This window comes from Cottoperca gobio, chromosome 9, assembly GCF_900634415.1.
Source record: "Cottoperca gobio chromosome 9, fCotGob3.1, whole genome shotgun sequence".
In the NCBI taxonomy this organism is placed as follows: Eukaryota; Metazoa; Chordata; class Actinopteri; order Perciformes; family Bovichtidae; genus Cottoperca; species Cottoperca gobio.
In genome coordinates this window covers 1953448-1969520 of record NC_041363.1, presented here as the reverse complement: position 1 = coordinate 1969520, position 16073 = coordinate 1953448, and the positions used below count along the sequence as shown (strand labels likewise).

At 41.8% G+C, this 16073-nt stretch overlaps 1 protein-coding gene and 1 non-coding gene across 2 annotated transcripts; one reads left to right on the top strand and one right to left on the bottom strand.

The window, feature by feature from the left end:
• Window positions 1–231: 231 nt before the first annotated feature.
• trnag-ccc (transfer RNA glycine (anticodon CCC)) lies at window positions 232–302 on the bottom strand. Its single transcript has one exon. It is a non-coding gene; the product is annotated as a tRNA-Gly (tRNA).
• An 882-nt stretch (window positions 303–1184) lies between these two features.
• Window positions 1185–7018, top strand: LOC115014064 (RING finger and CHY zinc finger domain-containing protein 1-like). The gene is made up of 9 exons (XM_029440712.1): window positions 1185–1327; window positions 2086–2205; window positions 3355–3470; window positions 4156–4234; window positions 4315–4359; window positions 4459–4517; window positions 4808–4837; window positions 5114–5234; window positions 5627–7018. The coding sequence occupies exons 1-9, from the start codon at window positions 1277–1279 to the stop codon at window positions 5915–5917; spliced, it is 912 nt and encodes a 303-aa protein (XP_029296572.1). The 5' UTR covers window positions 1185–1276; the 3' UTR covers window positions 5918–7018.
• Window positions 7019–16073: the final 9055 nt, after the last annotated feature.

Genomic DNA, 16073 nt, shown 5'->3' with positions numbered 1-16073 from the left:
TGTTTTTTCATTAGCCTTTTCATGTTAATAGGTTATTTGACGATGGTGCAAAAAACGTTACAGAAATTACAACTGGAAACATCTGGGAAATGTAACCAAGCAAGATACACTACAAGGCAACATGCAACGCAGTTTAATCAGAATTTCAGCGTTATTTATTACAGTTTATCAATCAATGGTGCGATATTTTAATATTTTAATGTTCACTGATAGTTACCGAGGCAAAATACGTGCGCCGCCCGGGAATCGAACCCGGGTCGCAAGAATGGGAATCTTGCATGATACCACTACACCAGCGGCGCCGTTGTATAGATAGTAGGGGGCAATGTTTATTAGACCAATAGCAATCTGTAGCCAGCACAGAAGCAAGTAACACACAATGGAAAACATCTACAACTGCTTTGTTTTGTCCAGAATTTACTGATATTCTGTAATATTGCCTTGCTTGTCAATGCAATTTATTTCCAATAAAAGTAATATAATTTGCTAACGGCTTTAGCAGCCGGAATGATTTATATATGTATTTATATTTATTTATGAAAAAGATGTCATATTCAAGAGAAAACTGTTCAAAACACAACAAGAACAACCGAGCGAGCGACAAAAATAAATAAATAAACAAAGGATATATTAGGACAAAATAAATAACAAATAAATAAATACACTGTCGATCAGAAAGAAAGCTTCTTCTTTTTTTGTTATAGTATCATCTCTTTTAGATATGCAGCATATATAGGAATATTTTTTGAGAAATGCCATTTGTATATGAAATCCTTTGCCAAAATAGTTAAATGATTTCCCCCAAACGTTCCCAATATTTAGGTCATTATAAGTTGTATTGCCAAAAGTAATGTCAAAGAATCAGGAAGCTTGGAGTGGAGTATTGGATATATACAGATATACTGTAGCCTACATATATTTTCACATTAAATTGTCATATTTTCTTTTTTTTAATATATATTTTGTTTCTTCTACACATATTTATATTTTTATTTTGTAATAGTTTTTTTTCTCAATATTTGCTCTTATTTTTTCCATTTTAATTTCTCTATGCAATCATTTCTTCACACTCCAAAACCGTATTTGGCAGCAATGCACCTTAACGCTGGCGGCCGCCCGCCATGAAACCGACAAATAAAAAAGAAGAAGAAGAAATCTAACAGATTGTCTCACGCGCGAGGGCAGTACCGCTGCGTCTACGCCGTCAAAAAGAAGACGAAGAAGAAGTGAGCCAGTTCGTCAGCGCACCGAAATACAGCAACATTTCGGAGGAAACATGGCTTCCTCAGTCGGTTGTGAGCATTATGTGCGCAGCTGCTTATTAAAAGTGAGTTCACTTTTATAAATGTATTGTATATTTGCCTTGAATGCGTAATGGAGGCATGTTTGGTGTTTAATACTGCTATAACGAACAGTGCTACAGTATAGCTCTGTTAGCAACCACTGAGCTAACCTAGCTAACGTTAACGATAAAGAGTTGCCGGTTAAACAGAAACTGACACGTTACGACATGTTGGTTATACGTTTCTTATATGTTAGCTGCTTAATATAAAGGATTTAGAGAGAAGTTTGGAGTTTAGTGAGTATGTTATAACTTAGCTTAACACTATGCCAGTCATTAGTGTTTGTGTCTTGTTACATTTATGCATAGAAAAAGTAACTGAGTTATTTTTACTTTACTATAAACTCCCAGTTTTGTAGCAGCAAGATACTATTTCTTTTTTAGGCTAATTTAGGTGTAACCTGTGATATGAGTGACATACCCATCAGCCATCATTCACATGTAATGTGATGGAGTATACAGTATTTTAATCCTCTGTACAGTATTTCATTTTACATTCTGTTTTTATCTTATTCTATTGTATATGTATATATTTTATTCTTCTTCCTGCATTTGACCTGCACTATTATTTCTCTTGCACTATTTTAATTCTTTATTTAGTTTTTATGTCTGAAGTATACTGTATGTTGCAATGTTGGATGAGCCTGAGATTTTCATTGGCAACAACTACGCTGTAGCTTTTGTGCATATGAGAATAAAGCCTTTGACTCTTTATAATGTAATCACGTTTCTATGAACTGCAGGCACCTTGCTGTGGAAAACTGTACGTGTGTCGGCTGTGCCATGATGCAGAGGAGAACCACCAGATGGATCGATTTAAAGTCCAAGAGGTGCAGTGCTCCGAGTGTCAGACAGTGCAGCAGGTAACTGAGAAAAACAAGTGTTCTTAAGTACTGACCATGTAAGCTACAATATAAAGATCACAATACAAAAAGTTATTAACATTTTATCTGCATCATTGAAAAGACCATAGGGCCTTATACAAGAATATTAAAGTGGTGCTAAATGAGATTTCTAACTGGAAAATCTAATACATTTACGCACATGAGTGCTGACAAATTTGTGCAAAAATAATTGGGTATTGTGTTTTCTTTCATTCTAAAGTTGTATAAGTGAAATAATAAAAAAAGAATACACTAATAATTTCACTAATATAATATTATTTTTTTAATACATCAATAATATATATATTATTTATTTATTAATAAAATGGTAAAAAATGTGTGTGTATGTATGTATGTATGTGTGTATATATATATATATATATATATATATATATATATATATATATATATATATATATATATATATATATATATATATATATATATATATATATTATTTATTTATTTATTAATAAAATGGTAAATGGATGCTTTTATACAGCGCTTAATGATCACTCAAAGCACTTTACAACACATGTCGGCATTCACACAGAGTCAGAGGCCACCATACAAGGTGCAAATCAGCTCGTCAGTAGTGATAAACATTCACACACACTCACACAATTGCCAGGGAGCAATTTAAGGTTCAGTATCTTGCCCATGCGTCATGCTGACTGGGGATTGAACCACTGACCTTCATTATTTTTTTAATAAACGCTACACTAACACTTTTAAATGAGTACTAGCATCCCATGCATCTTTTTTATTGTGTTATTTTATATCCACTACTGACCGACTTAATATGAAGCTTGTTTGGCGTTCACTTCCTGCAGAAGTACCTCCACTTCAGAACTTTACTTTACATTTGGAGTCCGGTGCTTCACCCTCTTTAGACTTGACTTAATTCTTTTCTTTTCAACTTCTTGTTAGCACACGGCCCTTCATTGTTAGGACATTTCCCAAGAACAAATTTAATAAAATACTTCAGAAAACATCGGTGAATGAGGCACAACAATCTTAGATGTCACTTGTCTCCCTTTGGTATTTATATTGCATCTGTGTTTGCAGTGGTTAACTTGCATCAAGAAAAAGAGAACGGTACAAATAAAAGGTATCACTCTCTTTTAGGCGCAGCAGAATTGCCAGCAGTGTAATGTGCACTTTGGAGAGTATTACTGTGACATCTGCCACTTGTTCGACAAGGATAAGAAGCAGTACCACTGTCTGCCCTGCGGAATATGCAGGTGAGCAAAAGTACCGTTTTTATAACATAATACTTGTCACACAGCTTTTTACAAATCTGTTCAGTCTTCCCAGCATCCTTTCACATGCAACCATTTCCATCACTTGCTGCGTGCACATCTTCAGTGTCGGGTTTGAGGATCTTTCCAACGTCTCAGAATGAACCTCAGTTTATTAAGCCTGTTGTTTAAAACTCTAAATGCACATTTACTTCAACTGTGGTTACACAGATTTGTCCCAAAGGAGACATAACCTTTGTGATCTGGTTCATATTCTAACCGTTTACACATATATTCCAGAAACCACGGGACATTCACTGAATGCATGTATGTCCCGCTTTCTGTTTTACTTTTCCAACACAAGCTGATTGTATTGAGACTTGCAGGGGTGTAGTAATATCTATGAAGTAATCGATATCAAATACGTTTGCCTCTGGCTTCTCTGATAAATCCTCTTTCGTAAGTAAAAGACTCGAACAAGGATATAAATATTTGGGGAATTAAAGTGCAAATGTCTCAACACAACACAAAATGTGTCATTAATAATCCAAACACACTCTCAAAGTAAAACAATCAATGTTATGGTGTTTGTTTTATCGTCCTGATATTAGATTAGATTAGAATGAATACTTCATGTTTGATATTCCTTGTCGCACCTCATTCATTCAGACTGTTTTGACCCCGACAGGATTGGGCCCAGGGAGAAGTATTTCCATTGTAAGAAGTGCAACCTGTGTTTAGCTCAGGATCTGCAGGGAAACCACAAGGTGACTATAATGCTGCTCCTGATACCTGCACACCTCATGTGCTCCTCACTGCCGTCATCTAATCATCTTTTATGTTTCAGTGTGTTGAAAATGTTTCCAGGCAGAACTGCCCCGTGTGTATGGAGGTAATACAACTTATAATGCATCAGGGGGCAGTGTGGCAATATGCAAGTCATTACTTTCTCTACAACTCCCATGTTTTTAATTTGTTTTTGTCTGTACAGGATATTCACACGTCCAGAATTGGAGCTCACGTTCTTCCTTGCGGCCATCTTTTACACAAGTATGACTTATTGTTCTCTAAATACTCGTCGCTCACTGTTGTGGGCTTGAATTGTTGCCTTCCCAATTTATATTACTCTGCAGGAATGTAGTATTGACAGGTTTCTATAAAGATTGATTACTCTATATATTATTTTATTGTGAATAGTATCTGTAAAACTAGAATAGACATGATGTGATTACTTATATTTCAAAGCCCTACAGTATCGTTATTATCTTTCAGTAATGATAGTTCCAGATGTTATTTGACATAAAGCTAATAATTCGCTTGTTTTTTCACATTCTCTGCAGAACCTGCTTTGACGACATGGTCAGAACAGGGTACGTCTAATAAATCCTTCTTCCTGTAAAATACGCTGTTGTTCCAGGTTAATGTGTTATTAATGATGGACGTAAACGTTTCAGGCATTGCTGGAACAATTGGGTCTGTGTGTGTTTGCACGCAGGGAAAGTAAAAGCTGAGTGACGAATGAAAAGAGAGATAATTACACAAAGTAATGCGTCCTCTTATTTAAATCTGTTTCATCGTGTGTGTGTGTGTGTGTGTGTGTGACTGTAACTGTAACTGTAACTGTAACTTCTCCTCACTTGTTTCAGAGCGTATCGCTGCCCCCTGTGTATGCACTCAGCCTGGAGCATGGAGGACCACTGGGACCAGATAGACAAAGAGATTTCCCTGTCACCGATGCCCACTGAATACCAGGGCGCTACTGTCAAAGTAAGACCTCAAAAATACATGAAATGTATGTGCAATGTTTTCGTTGCGTTAAAAGAGTGAAAACATTTTCAATTATTACGTCCATCTTTTTTTCAATAAATGTTGACTTTTGGACTTTAAACTGGAGTTATTGGAAATGTTTGGATCACACGAGTCTGAAGCAGCCACCACTGCATTTCTACTAATATTATAAAACTAATAATATTAGTGTAGAATAATCTTTATCTGTGCAGAAATACAGAGTTTAAACAATGAATCCTCGCGCTCCGTTCACTTGTTCTGGTCATTCAATCTAATCTGTACAATTAAATAAAGATGGGCCTCGAGGACTGTTGTGAGTAATCATCCGATCTTCATATGTAATCCATTACTTTTGTTTTTCCTCACGACAGATTATATGTAACGACTGTCAGACACACTGCACGGCGCCTTTCCACGTGCTAGGGATGAAGTGCAGCGGCTGTGGCTCCTACAACACGGCGCAGGACGGGGGGACTCATGCAGCAGCAGCAGGGGGAGCAGCAGCAGCAGGAAGAGCAGCAGCAGCAGCAGCAGGAGGAGCAGCAGGAGGAGCAGCAGGAGGAGCGGCGGCAGGAGGAGGAGGAACGGCGGCGGCAGCAGCAAGAGGAGGAGCAGCAGTAGGACGGCGGAGGCAGAAACAGACACAGCCCCACACTGGCTGACATTTGTACTTTAGTCATGTGGCTGCTGCACTTACTTGTAGACTGAGCCAATACTCCTAGATTGTACAAAAAATACATATTTTTTCTCAACCTGCTTATCCTCTTCAGTTCTGGAACATATCCCAGCATGCACTTGGTGAGATGAAGGGTACCAGGTTATCACGGGACTAACACACATTCACACCTGCAGGCGATGTAAAGCATCATCATGTGGCACCATGACAGAACAATGAGCAGGTTAGCTGGTGGTGGAGGTTGTGCAGTATCCGACCGTTTAGGATTGTTTTCTGTTAAAGGGATAGTTCAAATGTTTTGAAGTGTGGTTGTGTGAGGTACTTATCCAGAGTCTGTGTGTTGCCTACAGTAAACAGACAGGAGTACAGGCAGGAGGCTAATGTGCTGCTGTGGACCGGGGCGTTTGTTAGCCACTTAAAAACAATCGATATCAGTTAAAGTGTGCGCTATATTTATAGTATGTTCACCTCTGCACCTTGCTGTCAGACGGTCTTTCTGACATGGAGCTGGAGCCGGCATCTTTGCACTCTTTAAAGACTCCACAGTCATTCCCCCGGCAGGAGACGGGTTGCTGGTCTACCGCTGCCTCGATCACTTAGTTTGTGTTATTGTGTGACTTTGATGAATCTGGACAAACCAAAGTCACACAATAACACTCAGAACCAGTTTTCTAAATGTTTCAGACACAAAAAGAAATTAAAACTAGGCAGAAGTCAACGAGAGTAACAAAATAAAATTCAAATTCTCCCAGAAATGATTGACAGGTTTCATATTATTTGCATATAGTTGTTCAGATATTGATAAGTTCTGTTTGTATAAACTCAAGTATGAGACACTAGTACACTTGAGTTATGATCTTTTATCACTTTCATTGATAAATCTATCTGTAATCTAAAGTAGTGGTTGGGCCTTTTAACCTGGTGGCAGTGGGAACATGTTCTGATTCAATAGACATAATTACAACTGCAACACATGCACTTAACTATGAAGTACTTCCTGCTCATATTTTACAGTCCTGTCGTTTCTGGTGCGGCTGCTGGGACACACGGCGCTTGAATCTCCGTTACTTAATGACCATAATACAAACTCCCAATAAAAAACATTTTATTAAACTGTTGTCTTCTGAACCGATCATTGAATTAGAGATCAGAGCTTTTAATCACATGTTCAGCTGCCCACATGAATACATCTGAGGTGTTAGTACAGCAGTCATAACAACCCTGATGTTATAACAGCTGTAGTCGGGACATTACCTTCATAACCGGGTCAAACTCATGTTAGTTCAGGAGCCACATGCAGCACAATGTGATCTCAGGTGGGCCGGACCAGTACCACCACAGCATGATAACCTGTACACAACAACAACTCCACATGTTCCCTTTGTTTTAGTGCAAAACAAGTTCATTCTGAAGATGTTCAAGTTTGATCTTTTTACTAAACATGAACCTGAAACTTCTTAAGAAAGAAAGTTGCAATTTCAACAATATAATCAGTTTATCATTTCCACATGTTACAACTCACTGATCAGTGTGTCTACAAAGAACATCGTGTCTCAGGATTTTACTTTATGATCAGAACAACTCATCTTTACACTTTGCAAAGTCGTCCTGTATGTTTGACACTCCTGCTTCAAGCTTCTGCAAAATGTAGTTCAACTACTAGTTTAATTACAGGTACGTTTCTATATTTATACAGCACATGTCAGACACACAATTACATACACAAGACAGTTCATAAGAGAAACTAAACTAAACATTGGAACTACAGTACGTGTAACAAGTTCACCCCGCCCCAACCCTGGATATTACAATAACAAAGCATGAAGACAGCACTATGATTAATAGATTCATGTCAAACAATAACATGCAGCAGAACTGAAACGCATCACTTGCTGTCTCCTCGGGCTGGACCCGGCTCAGGGGTGGAGAACTGGAACGTGAAACAAACAGGAACACCGGTCAGGGCGGTGCTGATGGGGACTGGCAGGGGTGGTGCTGTGGAGAAAGGTGGATGTGTTGCTGTGATGATGTGTGGAGGGGCACCCTGGGGGGCTTCTGCATCTGGCAGCACGTGTGCAGGATCAGAGTCAGGCGACAATGGGGGGCAATGTTATTACAGCAACAGCAATCTGTAGCCAACACAGAAGCAAGTAATACACAGTGGAAAACATCTACAACTGCAGTGTCTCAAACGTACACAGCACTCATTAGACCCTCTGTCCTTAGACCCTCTGTCCTTAGACCCTCTGTCCTTAGACCCTCTGTCCTTAGGCTCTCTGTCCTCAGACCCTCTGTCCTTAGACCCTCTGTCCTTAGGCTCTCTGTCCTCAGACCCTCTGTCCTTAGACCCTCTGTCCTTAGGCTCTCTGTCCTCAGACCCTCTGTCCTTAGACCCTCTGTCCTTAGACCCTCTGTCCTCAGACCCTCTGTCCTTAGACCCTCTGTCCTTAGACCCTCTTTCATTAGGCTCTCTGTCCTCAGACCCTCTGTCCTTAGACCATCTGTCCTTAGACCCTCTGTCCTCAGACCCTCTGTCCTTAGACCCTCTGTCCTTAGACCCTCTTTCATTAGGCTCTCTGTCCTCAGACCCTCTGTCCTTAGACCCTTTGTCCTTAGACCCTCTGTCTTTAGACCCTCTGTCCTTAGACCCTCTGTCCTTAGACCCTCTGTCCTTAGGCTCTCTGTCCTCAGACCCTCTGTCCTTAGACCCTCTATCCTTAGACCCTCTGTCCTCAGACCCTCTGTCCTTAAACCCTCTGTTCTTAGACCCTCTGTCCTCAGACCCTCTGTCCTTAGACCCTCTGTCTTTAGACCCTCTGTCCTTAGACCCTCTGTCCTAGGCTCTCTGTCCTCAGACCCTCTGTCCTTAGACCCTCTGTCCTCAGACCCTCTGTCCTCAGACCCTCTGTCCTTAGACCCTCTGTCCTTAAACCCTCTGTCCTTAGACCCTCTGTCCTCAGACCCTCTGTCCTTAGACCCTCTGTCCTTAAACCCTCTGTCCTTAGGCTCTCTGTCCTTAGGCTCTCTGTCCTTAGACCCTCTGTCTTTAGACCCTCTGTCCTTAGACCCTCTGTCCTTAGACCCTCTGTCCTTAGGCTCTCTGTCCTTAGGCTCTCTGTCCTTAGACCCTCTGTCTTTAGACCCTCTGTCCTTAGACCCTCTGTCCTTAGACCCTCTGTCTTTAGACCCTCTGTCCTTAGACCCTCTGTCCTTAGACCCTCTGTCCTTAGGTTCTCTGTCCTTAGGCTCTCTGTCCTCAGACCCTCTGTCCTTAGACCCTCTGTCTTTAGACCCTCTGTCCTTAGACCCTCTGTCCTCAGACCCTCTGTCCTTAGACCCTCTGTCCTTAGGCTCTCTGTCCTCAGACCCTCTGTCCTTAGACCCCCTGTCCTTAGACCCTCTGTCTTTAGACCCTCTGTCCTTAGACCCTCTGTCCTCAGACCCTCTGTCCTTAGATCCTCTGTCCTCAGACCCTCTGTCCTTAGACCCTCTGTCCTCAGACCCTCTGTCCTTAGACCCTCTGTCCTTAGACTCTCTGTCTTTAGACCCTCTGTCCTTAGACCCTCTGTCCTTAGACCCTCTGTTCTTAAACCCTCTGTCCTTAGACCCTCTGTCCTCAGACCCTCTGTCCTTAGGCTCTCTGTCCTCAGACCCTCTGTCCTTAGACCCTCTGTCCTCAGACCCTCTGTCCTTAGGCTCTCTGTCCTCAGACCCTCTGTCCTTAGACCCTCTGTCCTCAGACCCTCTGTCCTTAGGCTCTCTGTCCTCAGACCCTCTGTCCTTAGAACCTCTGTCCTTAGAACCTCTGTCTTTAGACCCTCTGTCCTTAGACCCTCTGTCTTTAGACCCTCTGTCCTTAGACCCTCTGTCCTTAGACCCTCTTTCATTAGGCTCTCTGTCCTCAAACCCTCTGTCCTTAGGCTCTCTGTCCTTAGACCCTCTGTCTTTAGACCCTCTGTCCTTAGACCCTCTGTCCTCAGACCCTCTGTCCTTAGACCCTCTTTCTTTAGACCCTCTGTCCCTAGACCCTCTGTTCTTAGACCCTCTGTCCTCAGACCCTCTGTCCTTAGACCCTCTGTCTTTAGACCCTCTGTCCTTAGAACCTCTGTCCTCAGACCCTCTGTCCTTAGGCTCTCTTTCCTCAGACCCTCTGTCCTTAGGCTCTCTGTCCTCAGACCCTCTGTCCTTAGACCCTCTGTCCTCAGACCCTCTGTCCTTAGGCTCTCTGTCCTCAGACCCTCTGTCCTTAGACCCTCTGTCCTCAGACCCTCTGTCCTTAGGCTCTCTGTCCTCAGACCCTCTGTCCTTAGACCCTCTGTCCTCAGACCCTCTGTCCTTAGGCTCTCTGTCCTCAGACCCTCTGTCCTTAGAACCTCTGTCCTTAGAACCTCTGTCTTTAGACCCTCTGTCCTTAGACCCTCTGTCTTTAGACCCTCTGTCCTTAGACCCTCTGTCCTTAGACCCTCTTTCATTAGGCTCTCTGTCCTCAAACCCTCTGTCCTTAGGCTCTCTGTCCTTAGACCCTCTGTCTTTAGACCCTCTGTCCTTAGACCCTCTGTCCTCAGACCCTCTGTCCTTAGACCCTCTTTCTTTAGACCCTCTGTCCCTAGACCCTCTGTTCTTAGACCCTCTGTCCTCAGACCCTCTGTCCTTAGACCCTCTGTCTTTAGACCCTCTGTCCTTAGAACCTCTGTCCTCAGACCCTCTGTCCTTAGGCTCTCTTTCCTCAGACCCTCTGTCCTTAGGCTCTCTGTCCTCAGACCCTCTGTCCTTAGACCCTCTGTCCTCAGACCCTCTGTCCTTAGACCCTCTTTCATTAGGCTCTCTGTCCTTAGACCCTCTGTCCTCAGACCCTCTGTCCTCAGACCCTCTGTCCTTAGACCCTCTGTCCTTAGGCTCTCTGTCCTCAGACCCTCTGTCCTTAGACCCTCTGTCCTTAGACCCTCTGTCTTTAGACCCTCTGTCCTTAGACCATCTGTCTTTAGACCCTCTGTCCTTAGACCCTCTGTCCTTAGGCTCTCTGTCCTCAGACCCTCTGTCCTTAGACCCTCTGTCCTTAAGACCCTCTGTCCTTAGACCCTCTGTCCTTAGACCCTCTGTCCTTAGGCTCTCTGTCCTCAGACCCTCTGTCCTTAGACCCTCTTTCATTAGGCTCTCTGTCCTCAGACCCTCTGTCCTTAGACCCTCTGTCCTTAGACCCTCTGTCTTTAGACCCTCTGTCTTTAGACCCTCTGTCCTTAGTCCCTCTGTCCTTAGACCCTCTGTCCTTAGGCTCTCTGTCCTCAGACCCTCTGTCCTTAGACCCTCTGTCCTTAGACCCTCTGTCCTTAAGACCCTCTGTCCTTAGACCCTCTGTCCTTAGACCCTCTGTCCTTAGACCCTCTGTCCTCAGACCCTCTGTCCTTAGACCCTCTATCCTTAGACCCTCTTTCATTAGGCTCTCTGTCCTCAGACCCTCTGTCCTTAGACCCTCTGTCCTTAGACCCTCTGTCTTTAGACCCTCTGTCCTTAGACCCTCTGTCTTTAGACCCTCTGTCCTTAGACCCTCTGTCCTTAGGCTCTCTGTCCTCAGACCCTCTGTCCTTAGACCCTCTGTCCTTAGACCCTCTTTCCTTAAGACCCTCTGTCCTTAGACCCTCTGTCCTCAGTCCCTCTGTCCTCAGACCCTCTGTCCTTAGACCCTCTGTCCTTAGACCCTCTTTCATTAGGCTCTCTGTCCTCAGACCCTCTGTCCTTAGACCCTCTGTCTTTAGACCCTCTGTCCTTAGACCCTCTGTCTTTAGACCCTCTGTCATTAGACCCTCTGTCCTTAGACCCTCTGTCCTTAGGCTCTCTGTCCTCAGACCCTCTGTCCTTAGACTCTCTGTCCTCAGACCCTCTGTCCTTAGACCCTCTGTCCTCAGACCCTCTGTCCTTAGACCCTCTGTCCATAGGCTCTCTGTCCTCAGACCCTCTGTCCTTAGACCCTCTGTCCTCAGACCCTCTGTGGACCCTCAGAAGATCAGGTTAGGGAGACTATTCTATTATTTGAAAGAAACATAGCTGATCAAAATAATGTTTAATGAAGTGTATTTTTAAAAATGTTGTGTTGTTTTGTTTAATGGGATAGAAAAGTCGGCTTCACACTTCAAAACCGTATTTGGCAGCAATGCACCTTAACGCTGGCGGCCCGCCAAGAAACCGACAAATAAAAAAGAAGAAGGAACCAATCAGATTCTCACACGCGCGAGGGCAGTATCGCTGCGAAGAAGAAGAAGAAGAAGAAGAAGAAGAAGAAGAAGAAGAAGAAGAAGAAGAAGAAGTGGAGGAAACATGGCTTCCTTAAAAGTATTAAAAGTGAGTTAACTTTTATAAATGTATTGTATATTTGCCCTGAATGCGTAATGGAGGCATGTTTGGTGTTTAATACTGCTATAACGAACAGTGCTACAGTATAGCTCTGTTAGCAACCACTGAGCTAACCTAGCTAACGTTAACGATAAAGAGTTGCCGGTTAAACAGAAACTGACACGTTACGACATGTTGGTTATACGTTTCTTATATGTTAGCTGCTTAATATAAAGGATTTAGAGAGAAGTTTGGAGTTTAGTGAGTATGTTATAACTTAGCTTAACACTATGCCAGTCATTAGTGTTTGTGTCTTGTTACATTTATGCTTAGAAAAAGTAACTTATTTATTAGTTATTTTTACTTTACTATAAACTCCCAGTTTTGTAGCAGCAAGATACTATTTCTTTTTTAGGCTAATTTAGGTGTAACCTGTGATATGAGTGACATACCCATCAGCCATCATTCACATGTAATGTGATGGAGTATACAGTATTTTAATCCAATTAAATATAGATGGGTCTCGTCTGTTGTGAGTCATCATCCGATCTTTATACGTAATCCATTACTTGCAGGAGGAGGAGGAGCTGGGGCGGCGGCAGGAGGAGGAGCAGCGGCGGCGGCAGGAGGAGGAGGAGCTGCGGCGGCAGGAGGAGCTGCGGCGGCGGCAGGAGGAGGAGGAGCTGCGGCGGCAGGAGGAGGAGGAGGAGCTGCGGCGGCAGGAGGAGGAGGAGGAGTTGCGGCGGCGGCGGCAAGAGGAGGAGGAGGAGGAGGAGGAGCAGTGGTGGTGGCAGGAGGAGCAGCGGCGGCGGCAGGAGGAGGAGGAGGAGGAGGAGCAGCGGCGGCAGGAGGAGGAGCAGCAGCAGGGTACTGATCAAGAGTCGGAGTGTTGCCTACAGTAAACAGATAGGAGTTCTGGCAGGAGGCTAACGTGTTGCTGTGGACCGGGGCGTTTGTTAGCCACTTAAAACAATCAATATCAGTTAAACCAGTGGTCTTCACTATTCTTTACGTGAGAGCCACATTGAGAGGACAAAGTCAACAGGAGAGTCACTTTTACCGCAAAGTATAAAAAGCAACATTCAGTCATAAAAAGCACGTCTGCTTATTAATCTGTCATCCAGACAGAACATACAATATGCAATGCAGCCAACCAATACATTCATTAAAAGCAGGATCATCTTAATACTGGGATGCAAACAATATTTCTACTGAAGCCACAAAGCAGTTTCACAATCTTTGAGTCTGAGAAGGTTCTTTGCCCGAGCCTAAATCCATGCGATCTCAAAGGATGCCTCAGTGAATCGTTCAGCTGTATTAGTCGTCCTGTGTTTGAGCCTTTGTTGTCCAGAAACAGAAGAAGAAAGCTGCTCTATTTATTTACTAATTTCACTTCCAGGTGCATAAGTTTCGTTGAATTTTGGATGTGTCGTTTAGAAATGCCGCTCCAAATGACTTCTCTTGAAACCAGAGCGGGTCTGTTTGCATATTAAGCACAAAGGGTTCGACTCGTGGAGGACAACTAAACATTCCTCTGTCCACTTGTCTTGAAATTTCCTTTACTCGTCTTGTAAAAGAGAAACGATGCTGAATAACATGGGGAAACTTACTCCTTTGATTAAACCTGAAGTCACAAGTCTTGGTGTTATCATAGACTCAGATCTAAGCTTTAAATCCCACATAAACAAGGTGACAAAAACATCATTCTTTCACCTTAGAAATATAGCTAAAATCAGACAATTTATAAATCAAAAGGATGCTGAAAAACTAATCCATGCTTTCATCTCAAGCTGACTCGATTACTGTAACGCACTCTTTACTTCAAAACGCTGCAGCGAGGCTGCTGACTAGAACCAAGAGGAGAGACCACATCAGTCCAGTGTTAGCCGCTCTACACTGGCTTCCAGTAACTTTTAGAATTGACTTTAAGGTGCTCCTTCTTGTATACAAAGCCCTAAACGGAACCGCACCAAATTACACTGCCAACTCTCTAATCAACTATGTGCCCCCAAGAACATTACGATCATCCACTACTGGTTTATTAAATGTTCCCAGAAACATCCAAAAGAAAATCGGGGATGCAGCCTTTATCAATTATGCACCAAAGCTATGGAACACTTTACCTGCAGACATCAGGGAGGCAAGCTCGCTCAGTATCTTCAACAGTAAACAAAAAACATATCTCTTTACTTTAGTCTTTTAATGGTGATATTTTATATCTCTTTACTTTAGCCTTTTAATGGTGATATTTTATATCTCTTCACTTTAGCCTTTTAATGGTGATATTTTATATCTCTTTACTTTAGCCTTTTAATAGTGATATTTTATATCTCTTTACTTTAGCCTTTTAATGGTGATATTTTATATCTCTTCACTTTAGCCTTTTAATGGTGATATTTTATATCTCTTTACTTTAGCCTTTTAATGGTGATATTTTATATCTCTTCACTTTAGCCTTTTAATGGTGATATTTTATATCTCTTCACTTTAGCCTTTTAATAGTGATATTTTATATCTCTTTACTTTAGCCTTTTAATAGTGATATTTTATATCTCTTTACTTTAGCCTTTTAATGGGGATATTTTATATCTCTTTACTTTAGCCTTTTAATAGTGATATTTTATATCTCTTTACTTTAGCCTTTTAACAGTGATATTTTATATCTCTTTACTTTAGCCTTTTAATGGTGATATTTTATATCTCTTTACTTTAGCATTTTAATGGTGATATTTTATATCTCTTCACTTTAGCCTTTTAATGGTGATATTTTATATCTCTTTATCTTAGGTGATGTATTATTATTATTTTTTAATGCTGCTACTCTATGCCACTTTAAACTAATTTAAATGATTTCATTAATGTTTGCTATACCTGGTTTCACATTGAATGTGTAAAGGTAACTGAGATGAATTTCAGAGTGTGTATTTTTGAAAAGCCTGAGATCAAATAGACTGTGTTACCATGGGAACAAGAGGAAGCTTCGCTGATAAATGTGTATTGGAGAAAAACTGGTTTTAACCGAAGGGAGTAAACCAGTTGAAGGGCCACAGGGGCCCCAAAATATGGCTCTGATAGTTTAAAACATCTACAAGAATGGTGATGCATGTGGTTTTCCGGCAGGAGGGTCGTTAGGTACAGCAAAGATAAGGAAACTAGACATGATTTCCAATGTTATTTTATACTATTTTAATTCTGAAATGTTTGTAATGGTACTTCAGACTCATTTACATCAACACTGTGATTATTGTACTGTAAATGCTCTTATTCTGTCTAATCTTCTACTATGTTTCTGCTGTGAAGCACTTTGGGCTGTAATTCTTGTATGAAAGGTGTTGTACAAATAAAGCTTATTATTATTATTATTATTATTATTATTATTATTGTGTGGCTCGTACCTTTCTCTTTCTTTTTTAACGAACAGCTGTCGTCTGTCCACAAACCACATCTCCAGCATCTTCCTCTCGACTGTGGTTTGATGCTCCAAAGACAAATCTTAATGTTCCTCGTGTGTCACGCTTTGTTTCTGTCCACCTGCTGTGCAACTCTTTAATAAGAAATGGATCCATTGTCCATCTGTAGAAACACACGCGAACTAGCACGTAATGGTGAAACGAGTGGACCAGAGCCAAACTAACGCGAGTATGAAGTGCCAGGTTGGTCGTAGTATCCTCAATTTAAATGCTCCAATTTAGCAATACAAACTATTTTTAAGCAAATGTCCATATTCATAAGCATGCTTATGATGACATATTGTTAATGACATATTGATAAAATTCAAATTCTCCCAGAAATGATTGACAGGTTTCATATTATTT

What these genes read in the sequence shown, in the direction of transcription:
- LOC115014064 (XM_029440712.1), top strand. Translation starts at nt 1,277, where the DNA reads ATGGCTTCCTCAGTCGGTTGTGAGCATTATGTGCGCAGCTGCTTATTA. An exon ending in TGCGCAGCTGCTTATTAAAA is followed by an intron (nt 1,328 to 2,085) that starts GTGAGTTCACTT and finishes TATGAACTGCAG; the next exon opens with GCACCTTGCTGTGGAAAACT. An exon ending in GACGACATGGTCAGAACAGG is followed by an intron (nt 4,838 to 5,113) that starts GTACGTCTAATA and finishes CACTTGTTTCAG; the next exon opens with AGCGTATCGCTGCCCCCTGT.